Here is a 19,571-nt window from a genome sequence, read left to right on the forward strand (position 1 = left end):
TCCGAAGGCGCCCATAGCAGGTTAGCGGTCCGGATATAGATAGAACCGAAGGCAGTAGTCCACTGCGGTCCGGGGATCACTTCAAGCATCAAGTCAACACACTGGACACTCGTGTTGACGCCACCAACCTTATCACCAACACCATCAACCTCATTATCATCGACATCACCAATCTCATCACCAACACCATCAACCTCATCATCATCAACACTCACACCAGACCTTGGTGTCATCATAACATTGATATTGATCGTGCCGAGCTACCCCTGAACGGAGTGTCCACAGAGGTCAGCCGAAACCTACGATAGTATATACAACAAACGCCACCTGCTGTCACTGCACAACTTGATAGTCACCGAGTATCTCGAGACAATAGCTGTCACACAGTTTGATAGTCACCGAGTATCTCGACAGACCGACCTGGGTTTCAGGCGCGAGACCCCTGACATTAGAGTGGATCATTCAAGCAGCTCCTCACGATCACCATGACGGACCCAGACCTCAACAATAAGCTCGATAGACTACTCACTCTATTGGAAGCTCAGCTAGAGCTTACTAGGCAGGGTCATCGAGAGGAACGACTACAACGAGCTCAGCTGGGTAGGGAGGAGACAATGGACCTCTCTCACTCGGAAGACCAAGCAGGAGGAGGAGATGAGTCTATGATAGGAGACCCACATACTCCTACTCCGGCTCCACGACCAAGATGATCAGTCTCATTCAACCTGGATGAGCAGGAGGACATCAACTACGAGAAGTATGCTTCACCTACTGGGCCAAGATATGTCAAGACTAAGCTGGACCCCTACAGCAGGACTAGGACGGATCCTTACCCCCTGGACCACGAGGAGGATACCAGCATCATGGCAGAGCTTAACCGGTCAAAGCCCATTGCCACCCCCTTTCCAAAGTTCAATCCCCGAGACATGGAGATCTTCATTCTAGAAGCCGAAGCATGGTTTAAGTTCAACCAGGTGTATGAGCAGTCTAGGATGATCAATCACATGGGTGCTCAACTGGAAGGGACGGCAAGAGAGTGGTGGACCTCCAAGCTCCGCATTGATAGAGCTAGAGAAGGAAGGTTGTTCAATGATTGGCACTACTTCACAGAGCGACTGTCAGAGCAGTTCAACCCACGCAATGCTAGGATGGAGGCATACAACAAGCTGTTGGCTCTCAGACTCACAAGTGATGCTCCTGGTGCCGCCACACGTCATGTAGAGCGGTTCAGAGACTTGGAGGGACAGGTCAACCTAGATGACAACGAGCTAGTGATTGATCTCTTCAGAGGAAGTCTCACTCGCAGCATACAGGAGAAGTTTGAGAGGAATCCACCTGGGAAGAGATGGGAGTGGTATCGAGAGGTTGAGGAGATCGATCGACAGAGGATGCTACTACAGCAGTCCTCGGCTAGACACTCACTCCCAAATGCCATGTCACCTCCACTAAGAACTGGGTCTCGGCCAAATCAAAGTTCGATCCCCATCCGACAACCCACTCAACCTTATCCAGCTCGATCACCATCACAAGCAACTACACAAGCAACTATACAAAACCTAAACCGACCCCTTCCTCATCATCCCACCCAACCCTCGAAGCAAGGAAGCCCTGCTCCATCAGGTATCAACACCTGTCATGTATGCAAGGGTATCGGCCATTGGGCCAGAGACTGCCCCAGCAGGAGGGTAAACCCTCTTAGCTCTCGACTCATGGGACCAAAGGTTATGGTCACCACAGCAGACCCCTTCGAGGAGGCCACCGACTCAGGAGATGGCCCCACAGGCAGCACTGAGACGGGTGACCCCGAGGCCATGGACCTCAGCTCATACCAGCAACCCATGGACCCCGATCACGAGGAGGAGCACGATGATGATGACGACGAGGGAAACGTCAGTGGGGTGATGCACTGATGGCATGCATTGCTCTACAAACCTCCTCGCCATCACTCTGTATATATCAAGATTGTCAAGTATGTTTCTCTACCAGTGGAGGCAAAGCAGTACTGGAGCTCTCTGGAATGGTTCAAGACCATCCTGCTCGGATACTAGCTGATACCGGTGCTGGTTTGTCCATAGTCTCAGATTCTTTCATTAGTAAGTACCAAATACCCACAAAACCCATAAAAACAAGATTGATCCATGGTGTCACCGGGCACCAACTCTCCATCAATAGTTCTGCGAGCATGCAGGTATCTATTGGTACACACAATCTGGGTGTGGTCGAAGCTTCAGTGGCCGACACTGCGGACTATGACCTCATCCTGGGGTTCACTGAGCTACGGAGGCTCAAACCCACCATACAATGGGATACGGGCCAGCTGGAGTTCAAGACTCAGGAGCAGGACCGACCCCCTAGGAGACCCCCTGAAGCAGCAAGAGCAGGGGACCTAACCATGAGGAGACCAACCCTTCATGGTAACGAGTTTGTCTCAGCAGAGCGCATACTACGAGCAGCTCTGGAAGATGGACCCATAGGGTTCATGCTGTTAGAGGAGCCACCATCATCACTCCCGGCCTTTGGTTTTGTACCTACAGGCGCAGACAAAGGAGTTGAGATGGAGGTGGAGGTAGATAAGGTGGTGACGGCTGCAGACATACCAAAGCCATACCAACACCTGCGAGATGTGTTTGATGAGGTGGAAGCAGACAAGCTGCCCCATCATACCGAGCATGATCTCCACCTCGAGTTGATAGAAGGAGGGAAGCCACCTCAAGGGCCCCTATACCTTAAGGGACCCAAGGAGATGTCCGAGTTGAGGAGGTACTTGGATGAGAACCTCGAGAAGGGGTTCATAAGACCATCAAAGAGCCCGGCACGATCACCAGTGCTCTTCGTACCAAAGAAGGATGGAGGTCTCAGACTCTGTGTGGACTACAGAGGTCTCAACGAGATCACTGTCAAGAACAGGGCACCATTGCCCCTCATCGAGGAGCAGCTGTTCTTACTCAGGAAGGCAAGGATCTATACCAAGCTAGACCTTAGAGCAGCATACAACCTCATCTGGATTGCTAAAGGAGATGAATGGAAGACAGCTTTTGGCACTCAGTTGGGACTTGTCATGGGCCTGGATGCTCAAGAAGCAGGAGGGTCACTGGTTCATATGGAAGGAGCACAGGTATTGAAGATCTAGTCAATACCAGTAGAGAGCATGGTCGTAGTGCAGTCTCCATGGAGACCATGGACTCCTATGGACTCACATGCAAAGGAGGACACGAGCCACATGTGAGGAGGGCCAGGCACAGCCACGAGGAGGACCAAGCTCAAGGAGCAGGCACAGCCATGAAGAGGACCAAGCTCAGATGGTTACCACTCAGGGGCTCGAGAGACAAGAGTCAAAGGAACTGTCACCGGTCAAAGGAGAAGGAGCAGTGTATAGGACACTGGCAAGCAGGTCCTGAGGAGGAGGAGCAGTGTTGAAGGAGTCGACACCACTCAGGAGGCATAGGGGTGCCAAACAAGCAGCAGGATAGCAAGGAGGAGGAGCAGTGTCGAAGGAGTCGACACAGCTCAAGAGGCACAGGGGTGCCAAGCAGGAGAGGCCCCTGAACAGTACTCGATGAAGAAGGTACTCTCTGGAGAGAGAGCAGGAGCAGCATTGCTGGCGATGCTGTGAAGAGGTATATAACCATGCTTTCTCATCATCATAGGTCGAGTGGATCCTCATCCACTCTACACACATCATCACTAGTTATCACTTCAGCATAAGTATATATTAGTTTCAGTCAGCATAGCAGCAATCTATCAAGGTTGCTCCTCATCATAGTGCATGTGTTGTATCACCACTACCTGATGTCCGAAGGTGACCCATAGCAGGTCAGCAGTCCAGATTAAGATAGAACCAAAGGCAGTAGTCCACTGTGGTCTGGGGATCACTTCAAGCATCAAGTCAACACACTGGACACTCATGTTGATGCCACCAACCTTATCACCAACACCTTCAACCTCATTACCACCAACACTCACCAACCTTATCACCAACACCATCAACCTCATCATCATCAATGCTCACACCAGACCTTGGTGTCATCATAACCTATGCATTGATATTGATCATGCCAAGCTACCCCTGAACAGAGTGTCCACAGAGGTCAGCCGAAACCTACGATAGTATATCCAATGAATGCCACCTGCTGTCATCGCACAACTTGATAGTCACTGAGCAACTAGCTCGTCGAGACTGATACTGAGACAATAGCTGTCGCACAGTTCGATAGTCACTGAGTATCTCGACAGACCGACCTGGGTTTCAGGCGCGAGACCCCTGACAGAGTGCAATGCTTATACTTCAGTGTTGTGTGAATCAGGTACACCAGCTAAGGGATTAGCTGGTGTAGTGGTTTTGCTGCTCACTATGTTCGGTTTGGTTACCCGATTCCCAATCCCGTGACAGATATCATCAAGGAATGGATAAAACCCGATGAAAAGACCTGGGTACCAATGATGACCACTCCCACAAAAGCAATTGAAGATCTGGCAGATGGAAGCAAACTTAAGGAAAGCTATCCTACACTTGTAGGAAAATTACTCTGGGTGTCAAACACTGTCCATCTGGACATCTGCTATGCAGTCAATACCCTTGCATGACATATGTCCCAACTGACTGAAGAAGCCATGCAAGCAGTGCTATGTGTTGTCAGATACCTGAATCAGACCCAAGATGATGTATTGCATATTGGTGGAACAAACACCAATGAAAGTGTCATTGAGACCTACACAGATGTGAATTGGGCTTCAGATCCCAATGCCAACAGAAAGAGTACCTCAGGCTTGATCATGAAGGTTTTTGGTAGCATCATCACCTGGAATTCACATGTCCAGAAATGTGTAGCCAGTTCAGCAGTTGAGACTGAGTATATTGCTAGTTTGGCTGCTGCCAGAGAAGCACTATTCCACAGACACCTTCCCTGTGGACTTGGGTTTGGAGATCACACTCCCACAATCCTCACTGACAACATGGGCTGCATTCAAGTGGCAAACAACCTGGCCATGCATTCTAAACTCAAGCATGTTGATATGAAATATCATCTCATCCAAGATCAGGTACAGGAAGGCAATATTGAAATCAAGTATGTTAGAACCAATGACAATATTGCAGATTTTCTCACTAAACCAGTCTCCAAGACCCTCTTGGCACATACATGAAAACAATTGGGAATGCTTAATGTTGGATCACACCATAGCTCAGTTGGCAAGGGGGGGAGTTGAAGCATGCAGTGTCTTGGTGATTGAAGCATGCAAATGCAACCTTTGCCAAGCCCACACATCCAATCACCAACTTCACTCACTTGGACTTAGTGCATTGTCCAGGCTGACTGCCAAACCCCAAGATGGTGGTCATCAGACAGCTGGTGTTTTCCTCCTCAACCTCTCATTTACTTCCTCATGCTCCTGCCCTATTAGCCTTTAGTATCACACATGCACATGAAGAGGATTGAGGCATATATAAACACTTGATTCATCATGTACCTAGGAATGATTTGTCATTGCAATCAATACTTGTGATCATACTCTTTGACGCACCATTGATAAATCATGACGACGCTCTTCAACTCACAGACAGCTCTCCCGTAGCCGAAGATCTCAAAAATCAAAATTAAAATAATTACTTTTCCCTTGGATAAGATCAGCACAGATGACAGGCGTGAAAAACGGTCAGCCAGAACAGCAGAGAGAAATGCTTCTTCTATCTTCTTTCGGAGCCCACCGAAAAAGCTCATACAATGTGAGAAGTGACACTTTGTTGCTCCCACGCCCCAACGCCCCCCACGCTCGGACGAGGCGAAGCTTGGTTGCAGTTCAGGAGAAAGCCACAAAGAATGACAAGGGAGAGGTAAAAGCTTGTGGAAGGATTCGGCGGCATCGGCAGCGCTCCGATGATTCGGTCAGATCCGAGGCACTAGCCGCCCATCCTCAAGCACGCCAACGCCCCAAGCAAGTTCTCTTTCGAAGGCTACGCGTGTTGACAACATTCTGCACAGCATCGGTAACACGGTCTGACAAGCTTGTCGCTTTCTCATCTTGGTCAGCTGACTCTAGCTCTGACTGCATTCGAATTTCAACAGGTCTGCAGAGCAAGCTCTTAGCCCCACCTCCAACGTCGTGGCACGAGAGGTGTGGCACTCACATTCACAGACCCGTGAGATGGAAAGAGAATCAGAAGTTTGAATTTTGAGAGACTGTACAGGAAAGCAAAACTTTGTACCCCAGTGTCACTTGGACGAGGCAGTGCAAGGCTGCTGTTGTTGCTGCCAAGCGTCAAAGTGGAACGTTGGTGCTTGAGCAGTCGCAGCCGGAGGCGGAGGCGGAGGCGTGGGCGAAGAAGACATGTACGCAGAAGCATGACCAGATTCGGTCCACGACGCGAGCTGGTTGCTGGCATCGCCGTATGAAGAGATGTAGTTGTTCTCGTAAGACGAAACATCGCGCTCTGCTCCAGACTTTACCTTTGTCTTGTCAGGCGACGATGGTGCATGAGCAAAGTCAAAGGCTGCTGTTGAAGCTGCTGAGCTGCATGTTTGACCACCTCCGTTGCCTGCACCGTGCGACGAAGAAGGAACGGTCGGAGGCACCATCAATCCATAGCTCGCCGCGTAGCTTTGCGCCGAAGCAGACGACGCATTTGACGACGGCGGCGATGACAAGACTGGACTGCTTTGAAACGCCATAAAAGGTGATGTGTACTGTCCGCCCTGCGCAACACTGGGCACTTGCAGCCCTCCTGAACCGGTGCCGCAAACAGAAGGAGTGGGAGGCCACATCATGGGGTCAAGCTCGCCATCCATGGTGCCCGAAGCTACTCCAGCTTCCTGTCCGTGCCAATGCGGGCGGTCGAGTCCGTAGCTCTTGCTGTACTGAAAGGTGGCTGTGTGCGGTGGTTGCTGAAGAGTGTGGGGAAAACTGCCGCTTCTGGCGTTGGTCTTGTGCTCAACGGTCTGGCCATCGACCACCCTGATGCACAGAGAGCAAGCAGAAAAGAATGGTCAGCGCATCTTCCACTTAAAGCGTGCCCATAAAGTAGAGAGGTCTAATACCTACGAAATCGGAAGGCTTGGGCCATAGCACGAGGTCTGATGCGGCCCGCCATTGTTGTGGCGCTTGCGCGCTCTCTTTTGCGACATACCGATGGCCAACTGGCCGAATCCCTCAGAGTCAGGTCGCAGACAAGAGGAAGGAAAATCGTACCCGAACAGAGGCACAAGATGGTCTCGAATCTCCCAGGCGATGCGGCGCGAGAGCTCCTTCGCCAGATCGTACGGTAGCCACGTGCCTTGAATACTGAGGTAGCCACCTTTCAACTTCGATATATGAGGCTCCAAAGCAGGACAGGTCCTGACCAAGCGGCCGAAGTTGACTGTGGCGAGTAGAGACAAACAAGAGAAGGGGTAGAGAAAAAGTCAGCGGACTTTGTCAATATGTCACGACTTTCCTTCGAAATGCTTGAGCTCCTTACCCTTGTTCTTGCCCAAGGCTTGTGTGATGGATGTGCTGTTGTGTGTGGTTGAAGGACGAAGATGGGTTATCAGCCAACATGCATCCAGCCAGTCGCCTGGTCAGCGGTTCGGCACTCACAATCGGACAAAGGAGGTATCGACGTCAATCATCATAGTATGACCTCGAACGTCGTACTCGAATACTGTAGCAGAAAAGGCAGCACAGATCCAACATGTCAGTAGGTCGATGCTTTGAGCCTTGATCCGAGGCCAAGAGACGAGGACTCACCGGTCATGAAGCCGCGGTCGCCACCAGTTGTAGCGTACTTTCCCTTTCTGAACTCATGGACGGGAGTTGGAAAGAGCCGAGCCGGACGCGGTTCAGAGATGTAGAAGTTGATCCCACCGTTGTAAGCAGACTGAGTCTGAGATGATTGAAGCGGCGAACCATGGTCGTTCCGAGCGTAAGGTAGGCCGCGCTTCCTGGCGATGCCTGTGCCAGCCTGGAAAGTGCTGACTTGGCTGTCGTTGAGCGGCATATCACTTGCTCGTTTGTTTTTCGAGTTTTTAAGCTTCAGCAGCAATTGTGCGGCGTACGCTATACCTTCAAGATCGTGGGCTCGAAGTTCGTGATATGCTTTCCTGACGACAGGTTGCTTGGCAAGGCTGTCTGCTCTGAGTTGCTTTGAAGCTCCTTCCTGATAGTGATGGAGGGTTGGGATGATGTTGCGAGAAGGGGTTGTCAGGCAGGTGTCCTCGAGCTTGATCCGAGTAAGGATGATGCGCTCTTTGTGAGGATCTTGACAGATTGGAAAGAAGAGAAGTGGGCGAGAGGAGGATATATACGCCACGGGTGGGATGCTCAGGTAACCAAGCAGAACAAGGAACAGTTGCCAGAATAACGGACAGAGAAGAGCCGACAAGGAACCGAAGCACAAGAGAATGGGGAACCGAACATGTCGCTCCGTTCTACAGACGCGCCAACCGCCCGACAAAGGATGGGCAATGTGGGAACTCTCTTGGACAAAACGGCAACAAGGAGGCCGGAGGCGCTAAACGCTCTGTGGCGCGCGGACGTGGACATGACCGGCCACAAGCTCAGCCTTGTACCGCTGTCTTAAGTATAGCGCTCTCCCCCCTCGCTGAACGGTGGGATTCATTCACCGTGCGACTTCATTGCTTTGCATACTTTGGTCCCCCACATGCCTCTTAAGCGCCGCTAAGATGGTATCAGCGCGAAAGAGAGCGTGGGCGCCAGCTTGGTAGAGTGATGTGCAGCCGACAGGAAGCAAGGCAAGCGAGAGCTTCAACCAAACGCGACATGGTGCTCGTACCGCTTTGCGTGGAGACGATGCACCGCATATCTGACCAAGTTTGGTAAAGGCTGAGCGAAAAGTCTGCCAGCCGGCAAGAGCGAGTTCTCGGCGGCCACCGCATCTCTCTTGTGCGCCACAGCGGCCATGTCGATGAAATACTTTTCGATTAAGTTCGAAGCAATCACGAACACTACGAATACAGATGTCTGCTCATGAAGCAGAAACACAGCTGCATTGGTAGTCTTCGATGGTGACAACGAGACAGCCACGTCTGATGCGACCGATCAGAGACAATGACAAGGGCCGTTGCTTGTTGTGCAATGTCATCGCACGACATGCAGACCGCACATGCCATGATCTGAGCCAAGCAGGGCCAGAAATGTGGGACCAAGTCACCGGTCAATTGCCCTTCGGCCCAAAGAAGAACCGGCTGGCTGCCTGTTCAGCCAGAGATAAAGTGGGCGAGCAGAAGAGAGCCAAAACTGCCCAAGAGACACTGGCAGACAAGAGCGAGACAAGGTTCTGCGGCTCCCATCATGAGGCCGGGAGGTGAAATGAACCATGGACAAGGTTTTGCGGTCCTTGAGTGGAACCAAAGTATGTATAGCGGCATCTGTGTCCCTCTTGACGACCTACATATGCAGGAGACAAAGGCAAACCTTGTTGTTACCTTGGCCATCCTGACATCCAACGTATCGCATAGCACTTGACGTGCACCTTCCCGAACAAAGCAAGGCAAGCGTGCACGCTTTGAGCGACTTAGCTGCACCAAATCCGACCACCTTGGAATGAAATCCGGGTTGGTGATGCAAATCGCTCGGCCTGGACAAGCCGATGCGACGAACAACGCCAAGAAGTGGGTTGCGTCGCCTCGTAACAACAGTCTGAATCATCAAGTAAGGAGAGCAACGGGAGCCTGAGAAAGTAGCTCAGAAACAACTACGGACCTGAGCGAAGAAAGGTCAAGTTTCGCCTGGACAAGGCAGGAAAGCAAATGAACTACAACACCTACCCAACTGAAACATTGGCGAGAGAGGCCAAAGCAACTCGACTAGGAGCCGAGGCAAAGGCCAACGCTACCGCGATGGAGACAAATACTGTAACAAGTGACTGCGTCATGTGGCGACGCGAAGCAATCAACCACATAGCCAGACGCTGACTTGCCATCGCGAGCTTCGCCACGGAAAGACTACATTTCCGTGGGCAAAAAGTAAGCCTTCGGCACGTGATCGCCGTAAAGGACAGGAAAGAAGAAGCGGGACCGATCAGAGTGGACGAGACAAGACTTACCGGTGAATGCTGCAAACCAAGTTCATGGTGGGCATGCTCAAGGTTTCTTGTCGTCACAATGTTTCGAGGCTTACTCTGGGCCTCGCTGTGGGCAGCAGCGGCTGCGGGCGAGGCAACCTTCTGTCTAAGGCTAGGCCTCAGAAAGCTGCTCCGCGCCCCTGTACGCCTCGCTCTTGCCGCGGCAGCCGTCTTTGCCGACATCATGATGGTATGAGGTGCACTGCTTGAGCCACACCGATTGGCTTGCCTACCTCCTTCTTCGAGAGAGAGTGAGAGTTAAGTAGATATTCTAAAACAATTCAGAATTGCGTCAGCACCTTCTTCTGTAGCAGCCATGAGGAATGCAGTCCTTTATCTCACCTGTTGTCCGATGCAATTGCACTTGGAGAGGTTCGGTATTGTAAAGGGTGCTGGCGCGGCCAAGGGCTTGTATGGGCAATCATTGAGGCGATCTCTTCAAGACGCTGCTGATACCTCTGACCACTTTTATACGTCAGCACCGTAAAGCGCTTTCTGTTCCATCGATGGAGTGAAACACATCGAGCGATATCGAGCGCAGGAGCCGTCTGACAGCGTCATTCGACTCAGCTCTGAATCGAAGACAACACAGGAGACCGGCAAGTCCCAGAGGATCGAGGTCTTTCCGCACTGTGCTCTGCTGGAACGGGCCGCTCGAGGGATACATCACCTCAAGACTCGCCTCGTCAGAGTAACACGATTCAGCGTTTCCGCAGTGCTCTCTCGTCAATGGACACGACTGCCTTCCTGAAACGGTTCCCTCCCCTCTCTCTCTTGCACTCTTGTGCACTCCTGTCACGGACCTCATCGAAAGGGACACGTGTCAACATGCTCATCCCTCGGACAGACGATCTGACAAGCGAGCTTGCGCTGGCTCAGTGAAACGAGATAACGAGTGAGTATCTAAGTCGACGATGGAGATTAGTCTTCTGACAGGTGCATCTCAACAGTCTTCTCCCTCTAGGAAACAGTCAAGTCTGTGCTCGCTGTCCAAGTTAAATTGGTCCCTCGAATGGTTCAACAGAGGTCTATTTTGGCCTGGGAAAAAGTGCAAAGTGCTCACGACGATTGCTTCACTGACAGAGCATCTTTTTGACAGGTCTTCCCAAGGAAGCGGTTGTAAGACGGTAACACTATACTGCAGAACCTCAATTGAGCCTTGTTGCGCATTATCCATCGAGCGGCGGATGTGTCAAGAAGTTATTCAATCGCTGTTCGAATCGAGGGTTGGTGTAGACACCTCTCTCAACACCAATCCCTTCCGCACTCGGAGTGCATCCCAATCTCGCACAGACGCACGCAGTATGGAAACAAGGTCGTGAGCGAACTCACCGAGGCACGAGAGCGAGGTAAGCAACTCGTTGGAGGCAACGCTTCCTTTCCGAGTGGCAAACGAGATCAGTGCAATGACAGGCGGATCGGTTTTGAGGGTGACAGGTGTCGACGCTGCCCGGCAATGCGCCAGGAACTCAGAAATTCGGACAGGAACGGATAGAATGCGCATTCCAGCTTTCTCCGCGTCAGTTTTCAGGGCAGGAACAGGCGTCAATTCGGAGGGGGGGGGGGGCAGAGACAGGCACAGAGCGTGCCGCTGAGGACGTTACGAAGAAGAGCCTGCTGCGCAAACTGCGCACAACAGATTAAATCCACGCCGCGCCGAATCGGCTCGAGCGCAAGCTTTCCCTATCGCATAGCTCACACAACCAAGTCAAGCCACCTCATCTCATACCTCACGATTCGAGTCATCTAGGATGGTAACATACGTGCGTCACGGCACCGCTTCCGTTCACTCCTGAACGCTAACAATCACTCTCCACATGCTGCCAGATGTGCGAGACAGCTCGAGACAGCTCAACATATTGAACAAGAGACGACCAAGACACGCTCGCTGGAAACTTCGGGTAGCTATTCAAATACAGATCGCAGATCTCAGCTCGGCTTTCTGTTGCGAGGGGGCTACGATAACCCTTACTCGCTTTACGGGCGAGATCGACGATCAAGTAGTTCAAACTGCATCGTGTTGATATGAGTCTCTATAGGAGATGCTAATCTGTAAAAGGTTCCAGTTGCCAACACAGTCTGTCAAACCAAGCCAAGCTGAGATCAAGGTCTTTTACTGTACACTATACCACTATTGACGACAGAAATGCAAAGCCTTGCACTGTGAGCGAAGACCTTCAGTCCTCCATCTCATCATCCAGGGCTTCCTTAGCCTTACTAATCGCCTCAGCCCTCAGATCCGCGGGCACGGCGGTATGGACACCGTTACTCTCTGGCCCAACCCAGCTCAACTCCAACTCAAAGTCTTTATCCTTGGCATCGTCATGCACCTTGAAAACAATCTTGGCAGCGGCATCGACTGCATCCTTCATCGTCAGATTCTCGAGATCCAACTTCTCAATCTCGGTCTTAGCCAACTGTCTCCCCTTTCCCACTGCACATCCGTTATAGCCCCAGAACACGCCCGAGGGTTCGATCATGTAAATTTGAGGCCCTTTAGTGTCGTCAATACCAGCGATGATCGCCGAAACACCGAAAGGTCGCACTGAAGAATAGAGTGTGTATGCTTGAACGTAGTACGCTACTCGATCGGCAAGAGTTTTGACAGGGGCAGGGAAACGGTAGTTGTCGAGATGAGAGACTGCTTCTGAGCGTGCACGGGTAGCGAGATGTTTGCCGTCGGCGATGAGACCGGCTGAGACGATACCGATGTGGGGGGCTACGTTAAAGATGCGACGATTGGAGCCGGGGACGAGGAGTTTGGATTGGACGAGTTTTTCAACGGCAATTACGACACCGGTTTTGGTTTTGATGGCTATGGCTGTGCCAGCGTTTTCTGCTGCTTTTGCTGCATATTCGATCTGCAATGATGGAGAGGAGAGGATATGAAGAGGAGAGGAGATGAAGAAAGCAAGCAAGGTCGAGGTCCGGGCGATATTTGGGATAAAATAGAAAAGAAGAATGTCAGATGCCGTTCCCATCGTCGGAAAGCAGTGAGGAGGAGCAGTGAGGAGGAGCAGCTCTACATTGAACAAGAGAGCTGAGTGTCTGCAGGCGCCTTGCACGTCCATGGCGATCCTAATGTCAAGTTGGGTTGAAGTTGAAGCTTACCTGAAAGATCCTGCCATCGGGCGAGTAAGTACTCGACGAGAGATCGTATCCGGTACCCTGTGATGCCATTTTTACAACTTGGAGCTAGTTCTGCAATCCTTGCTATGCTCGAATGGCCTGTCTGTGTGCTGAGAGAGTTCTGCTAGCTGAACAATGTCGAAGCCTGCTTGGTTGTTTCGTGAATGCGAAGCTGCGATGCGTAGTGTAGCGTTTGCAAGCTAGGAAAGAGTATGTATTGTCAAAGAGGTATGCGAAGGCTCGACCTGAATGCAAGTGCGTTGAAGGTGGGAAGGTGGTGTTGAGGTTGTGTGGGCGTTGAAGGTGTGAAGAGCAAGGTGTGAATAGCAAAGAGTAGCAAGTTGTGCCTAAGTGTTGCTCTTGGTGTGGAGAGCAAGCAAGACAACCGTGCGTAGCTTCGTTGGCCTGCGCGTTCGCCTGCCATTTTGCTTCAAGGCTGAGGTCAGTCGATCACCGCAACTCCACACTGAGCTGAAGATTTTAGGATGGATTTTCAGAATGTTAGATCTATGGAACTGCTCGGAAATTTAAGAAATTAAACGCGGAAGTCGGACAAGAAGCTCGCTGTTGAAGAAGCTCTGTTTCAAGCCAAACGCTCATGACACTTGACAACACGACACATCTTTCCCTTACGTCGGCAAGAGACATCGAACGCCCTACTGGCACACAAGTAACTCTCCTCAGGCTTGCTGTACGACTACAAGATTCTCTTCCAGGCTCACTTTGCCACATCGCAGAAAGAGCACCGGCATCACATAAAGAAAAGAAAAGAAAAACAATACGTCTTTGAATCTTGCTTCTTGTACGCCTTGCCCCCTTAACCTCGGCTTGGACGATTGCAAAGATGACCCACCTGCTCCCACCCTCACTCATCCGACTATTCGCACCAAGACCACCACTAGAATACGTTGCACCGATCTCACGGCATGATCGGAATCCAGCAGCTACACCGCTGACGAAAGACGCCTCTCTCCTCTCGTCTTCCCATCGCCGCCGTATTCGCACACCACTAACGGGTGTAGCAGCCACCGTTGAACGCATTGCATCCGACACAGCTGCAGCAGGTACATCAACCGACGATATCGCAGTAGAAACTTCAACCTCAAACCTAACCCATGCACCCGTTACCCTGACTGAAATCGCCGCAGAAAAAACCCGCGCCGAGAAAGCAGCTATCAAAACCAAGGGACTCGAAACATACAAACCGAATCAAAATGCAAATGCAACCGCAGATCCTTACAAAACTCTATTCCTCGCGAGGCTATCATATGATACAACAGAAAAAGATCTACATAGGCAATTCGAGGTCTATGGTCCCATACAACAGATTACTCTGATCAGGAATAAACAAGGCAAGTCCAGAGGCTACGCTTTTATAGCTTATGAGAGTGAACGAGATATGAAAGCAGCATATAAAGATGCAGAAGGCATAAAAATCAACGGCAGGCGCGTAATGGTGGATGTTGAAAGAGGAAGAACTGTTAAAGATTGGAAACCCACCAGACTTGGAGGTGGATTAGGGGGGAATGCGAGGAAGCCGAAAAAGGCTCCAGAGCCGGTAGAGACAGCTCCTCTTATGGGCGGTGGGTTTGGCGGCGGGTTTGGCGGTGGTGGTGGTTTTAGGGGCGGAAGGGGAGGATTCAGAGGTGGTGGTGGCCGTGGAGGGTTTAGAGGTGGTGCAAGAGGAGGTGGATTTGGTGGTGGAGGAGGAAGAGGCGGATTCAGTGCTCCAAGAGGAGGGTTTGATGGTGGATATGGTGGTGCGAGAGGAGGCTATGGTGGTGGTGGTGCTGCTGCTGCGCCAAGATACGGAGGAGCAGGGCCGAGAGATGATAGAGATTACCCAACAGGTCCAAGCGGAGGGAGTGGAGGAGGTTACGGTGGCCGAGGAGGTGCGGGATACGATGATGCTCCTCCTGCCAAACGTAGTCGATATTAAGACAAATATTAGCGGTTACCGGTTGCATCTGCTGTATTTGTGCATCTCATTGAAAACATTCTTGCACTCGCACTTGTTCTCAACGAAAGCTCGATGTGATGTGCGTGTTGATGCAGCCTAGCATTTGGAAATGACAATGACAAGGAGCTGACATGTGAAGATGAATCGAGAACAAGCAAACCAATGGCTGCGAGAAGAACCGTGAAAAGTCAAGCAAACAAAGGCCCAGTCGGGCGTGCAAGGAAAGGGGTATCAAGGGAACAAAGCGTTGGTAAGGAGAGCGTTAAGCTCGTCTCAACTGCTGCTGCTGTTGCTGTTGTTGTGTCTGCTGCTGCTGGTGGTGCTGCTGCTGTTGAGCAGGATCCCATCGCTGAGCGACGTAGTGCTGCTGCTGTTGGATCGGCTGAGCAAATTGCTGTTGCGGTCTCTGCTGCTGGATTTGCTGTGCGTAGAGGCCTCCAGCCGATGAACTTGACGACTGCTGCTGCTCTTGCTGCTGCCCTGGATAGTGATAATGATGATTCTGCTGATCTGGACTCCTCTCGTGCCCGCCATAGCCATCTGCACCCAAAGCGGAGCCTAAACTCTGACTAGCCTCCAAGGCGGCCGCTTTATCACCACACTCTTTTTCCACTCTCCAATGCCTCCTCAAAGCATCGCTCCTTGGGAAACCTTTACCGCAAATTTCGCAGACATAAGGCTTGTCACCGGAATGCACCCTACTGTGTCGCTCGAGATCATGCTTCCTGCTAAAGGCACGTGGGCAGACACTGCAAGCAAAAGGTTTGAGTTGCGAATGGGATCGAAGATGAGCTTTGAGGTTGTAGGAACGGTTCTTGGCAAAGGTCTTGTTGCAGTTGGGATAGGGGCATTTGGCAATACCGTCGAGGTCGATGCGTGCGTCCATGGCGTCGCCGAGGGCGTTGATCATGTCGGTTGCCTGTGGGTTCATGCCGTGATGGGAGATAAAGTTGGCAGAGGAGGAGGAGGAAGAGGAGGAGGAGGGATGGACGCCATGGGCATAGGATCGGGAGGGGTGCATCATTCCACCGTTGGCACCACCAGGGAGCATGGCGATACCGTTGGGATCGGGCATGCCATGGGCAAAGCCAGGATCGGCACGGATGCCGCTATTTGGATCAGGCAAGTTGGACTGCCAATCCTGTTGGCCAGGATAGGAGCGACCGCCCTGCCAGCTCATGAGGCGAGCGCGACCGACGTTCTGACTAGGCACCACTGGATCGCGGCTGGGAGCTCGAGCAGCACCGCCGCCAAGGCCTGCGCCGGTCGAGAGACGTCGAAGCTCAGGGTTGAAGCCAGGTGGAGAGAGACAAGAGGTGGCAGCCATGTTGACCAAGCTACGCTGAGGCTGGAGCGTAGGACGACTTCGGCGGTAAGGAGAGTTATTGGCCGAGAGAGCATCTCGGTTCCTGTGCAAGCCTCGCGATGGACCCGCTTGGGAATCGTACATGTCATCTGTATCGAGTGGGAGTCGCTGTGTCTGTTGTGGTTGTCGCTGTTGCACCTGACTGGCTGAAGGTGGAAGTAGAGAGGGAGCACTGTCGGCAAAGCCTGCTGCGGATGAGGCTGCTGCGGATGAGGCTGCTGCGGATGAGGCTGCTGCGGATGAGGCTGCTGCGGATGAGGCTGCTGCGGATGAGGCTGCTGCGGACGAGCCTGTTGCGAAATGGGAGATGCTGGCAGCATTGGCGCTGAGGAGTGCATCGGGGTTGTGAGTGGTTGGTGCGAGGGGCATGTTGCTGCGTGGAGCAAGAAGCGAGTCGGAGCTGAGGTCAAAGGATTCGTCAGGCCGGGTGGAGAGGTCAAAGGATTCGTCAGGCCGGGTGGAGAGGTCAAAGGATTCGTCAGGCCGGGTGGAGAGGTCAAGGTTGCACTTGTACTGTGGAATGTGCAAGTCGGCGGTTCTTGGTTGTGTCTGGATGGGAGCCAGGTCGTCTTGGGGATAGGCAAAAGCGGAGGAGGCAGTGAGATCAGCTGCACCGACGCCAAGGCCTGTTGACCAGAGACCATACTCTGTAGCGCTGTCGAGAATAGGAGTGCCATCGTGAGCAAAGGTGAAGGAAGGGAGATGGATGCCGTAGTCGGATGCCTCAAAGACGTTCATGCGGGTGTGGACAGACTGTGAAGAAGGAAAAAAGTGGATGGCGGATAGAAGAGATTAGTACTTGGACTAGGCTGAGGGCGAAAGGAGCCTAGTGCAGTGGTACTTACGTATTCGTATTCTGGCGCCTCATCGAGAAGCGATGCGGGGAGAACAGGAAAGGAGAGGGGCGCCGATGAGCTATCAAATAGCGTTGTATCGGTGGCGGAAGAGGCAAAGATGGGCGCAAATGCAGCGGCATCAAAGTCGGTTGTGGAGAAGCAAGGTCGCTCGGGCGGGCATGAGGCTGAGAGGTCTGGCAGTGATGAGGATACCGGATGATAGCCGCCCAAAGCCAAGTGAAAAGCGCGAGAGGTAGGTATTGTAGATGCAGAATAGAGCGTGCTGGGATCGGAACCGGAAGCTGAGGAAGCCATGAGGGAGGGTTGAGAGAGGGAGTTGAGCTCGGAAGAGGCTGGACCGGAGGACATGGTGTTGGTGTTGGTGTTGGTATTAGTGTTGGTGTTGGTATTGGTGTTGGTATTGGTGTTGGTATTGGTGTTGGTATTGGTGTTGGTGGAGATGGTGGCTGCTGGGGTGACGGCGGCTGCTAGCGCGAGTATGGATGTAGAGGGAATGGCATTAGAGGAAGCCGAGGCGATTGCGGCTTGGTGGAGGGAGGAAGAGCAAGAGGAAGAAGAGGAAGGAGGAGTCGAGAGAGTTCTGGTGAGATCGACATATTGATAACGAGGATCGTTTGACATGCCGGGCTGCGGAAAGTGACTGCGCACGGTGGACAAGACGGAGGTCATTGCAGCTTGTTGGCTCGAGTTGAGTGCGAGCCTGTGAATGGGTGAGTGCAGTGAATGGGTGAGTGCAGTATATGGTGAGTGGAGTATATGGTGAGTGGAGTGGATGGTGAGATGGACGAGGGCAAATGGTCAAGATGGTAAGATGACCAGCAGATTGTCGGTCTGCTGACTGACTTGCACACTAGCAGATCGGATCTTCCGACAGGCCCAGAACAGAGATCGATGGCAACCAGATCGATGGCAACCACAATGCTGAGCAGAGATGTTCCGGTGAGAGAGGGAAAAGTCTATGATATATGCCTAGGGTGGGATTGCCAAGAGGTCGTGCTCAGCAGATAGTGACTTTAGAGATCGAAGAGAAAGAAAAAAAGAAAAAAAGAAAAAAGAAAAGAAAAAAAGAAAAGGAAAAGAAAAGAAAAAAAGAACAAAAAAAGAAAAAGAAAAAGAAAAAGAAAAAGAAAAAGAAAAATGTGATGCTGAAGAGATGGGCAGGTGATGCTGAAGAGGTGGACAGGTGATGCTGAAAAGGTGGACAGGTGATGCTGAAAAGGTGGACAGGTGATGACAGCAGGTGATGTCGGCAGGTGATAACAGCAGCAGCTCAATATGACAATCACAATGTGACGCCGAGAAAGGGCGATGAGTGGATGGTATGAGCTAACTAGCTATCGAGGTGCCCTTGGTGAAGATGTCGGATCGTAAAGGACGTTGGAGAGGGAGCAAGTGGATAGAGGTGCAAACAACGATGACGATGGAGTGAGAAGTCAAGGTTGGGAGGAGAGCCAGCATGCGCATGCGTTGTTGATCTCGTTGGAAAAGAGAAAGAGAAAGAGAAAGAGAGAGAGAAAGAGAGACAGAGAGAGACAGAGAGAGACAGAGAGACTTGGGCTGAGCTTTGGGCGGGAGGGCGTGTCGGGGCTACTTTAGCATTGGGGTATGAGGTGAGCAAAAAGTGACAGCAACGGAGAGGGGGAAGCGGCGCTCGGGTGCACGTCTGTGAAAAGATGAGCAAGGAGGAGGAGGAGGAGCAGCAGCAGCAGCAGCAGTAGCAGCTGGCGGCGGCGGCGGCGTCGTTGCAGAGAACAAGAGGCAAGCAAGCAGGCACACCCTTCTGGCCTTGTCTTGCTTTGACCTTGAGGAGGAGCAAGTGTAGATCTCTAAACGTCGGTGTTGCAAAAAGATTATCGTCCGGAAGGCCAAAGCCAACGCTGTCTCTCTCTCTCTCTCTCTCTCTCTCTCTCTTTGGGAAGAAGAACTCTCGAGCGAGGCCGAGAAGGGGAAGAGAGATGGACAATAAGGACGGCGAGGGGCGAGGGGCGAGGGGCGAGGGGGCTGAGAGAGTGGCGAGTGTGAGCGAATGTGAGTGGGTGTGAGCGGGTGTGAGCGGGTGTATGTGTGTGTGTGTGTGTGTATGTGTGTATGTGTGTATGTGTGTGTGTAGTGTGCAGAGCAGTCAAGCAAAGGCAATTTGGCAGGCCCGGCTAAAAGTGGTGATCATGTGGGCAGAACAGCTGAGCTCAGAGAGACGAAATTTGG

General features: G+C 52.0%; 5 protein-coding genes across 5 annotated transcripts; 2 read left to right on the forward strand and 3 right to left on the reverse strand.

The window, feature by feature from the left end:
* Nucleotides 1-4,587: 4,587 nt before the first annotated feature.
* On the forward strand, nucleotides 4,588-5,142 carry UHO2_05189 (uncharacterized protein; the record flags this gene model as incomplete). The annotated part of the gene is made up of 1 exon (XM_041556191.1): nucleotides 4,588-5,142. The coding sequence occupies one exon, from the start codon at nucleotides 4,588-4,590 to the stop codon at nucleotides 5,140-5,142; it is 555 nt and encodes a 184-aa protein (XP_041412125.1).
* Nucleotides 5,143-6,209: 1,067 nt separating this feature from the next.
* Nucleotides 6,210-7,969, reverse strand: UHO2_05190 (uncharacterized protein; the record flags this gene model as incomplete). The annotated part of the gene is made up of 5 exons (XM_041556192.1): nucleotides 6,210-6,948; nucleotides 7,036-7,351; nucleotides 7,451-7,485; nucleotides 7,570-7,633; nucleotides 7,720-7,969. The coding sequence occupies 5 exons, from the start codon at nucleotides 7,967-7,969 to the stop codon at nucleotides 6,210-6,212; spliced, it is 1,404 nt and encodes a 467-aa protein (XP_041412126.1).
* Nucleotides 7,970-12,231: 4,262 nt separating this feature from the next.
* UHO2_05191 (putative PRE10 - 20S proteasome subunit C1 (alpha7)) lies at nucleotides 12,232-13,234 on the reverse strand (the record flags this gene model as incomplete). Its single annotated transcript, XM_041556193.1, has 2 exons — nucleotides 12,232-12,915; nucleotides 13,166-13,234. The coding sequence occupies 2 exons, from the start codon at nucleotides 13,232-13,234 to the stop codon at nucleotides 12,232-12,234; spliced, it is 753 nt and encodes a 250-aa protein (XP_041412127.1).
* Nucleotides 13,235-14,027: 793 nt separating this feature from the next.
* On the forward strand, nucleotides 14,028-15,122 carry UHO2_05192 (uncharacterized protein; the record flags this gene model as incomplete). Its single annotated transcript, XM_041556194.1, has 1 exon — nucleotides 14,028-15,122. The coding sequence occupies one exon, from the start codon at nucleotides 14,028-14,030 to the stop codon at nucleotides 15,120-15,122; it is 1,095 nt and encodes a 364-aa protein (XP_041412128.1).
* A 283-nt stretch (nucleotides 15,123-15,405) lies between these two features.
* On the reverse strand, nucleotides 15,406-18,035 carry UHO2_05193 (related to CRZ1 - activator of stress genes; the record flags this gene model as incomplete). The annotated part of the gene is made up of 2 exons (XM_041556195.1): nucleotides 15,406-17,262; nucleotides 17,355-18,035. 2 exons carry the CDS (start codon nucleotides 18,033-18,035, stop codon nucleotides 15,406-15,408), a joined length of 2,538 nt encoding a protein of 845 aa, XP_041412129.1.
* Between the last annotated feature and the right edge of the window lie 1,536 nt (nucleotides 18,036-19,571).

Source organism: Ustilago hordei, assembly GCF_900519145.1.
Source record: "Ustilago hordei strain Uho2 genome assembly, contig: UHO2_contig_12, whole genome shotgun sequence".
In the NCBI taxonomy this organism is placed as follows: Eukaryota; Fungi; Basidiomycota; class Ustilaginomycetes; order Ustilaginales; family Ustilaginaceae; genus Ustilago; species Ustilago hordei.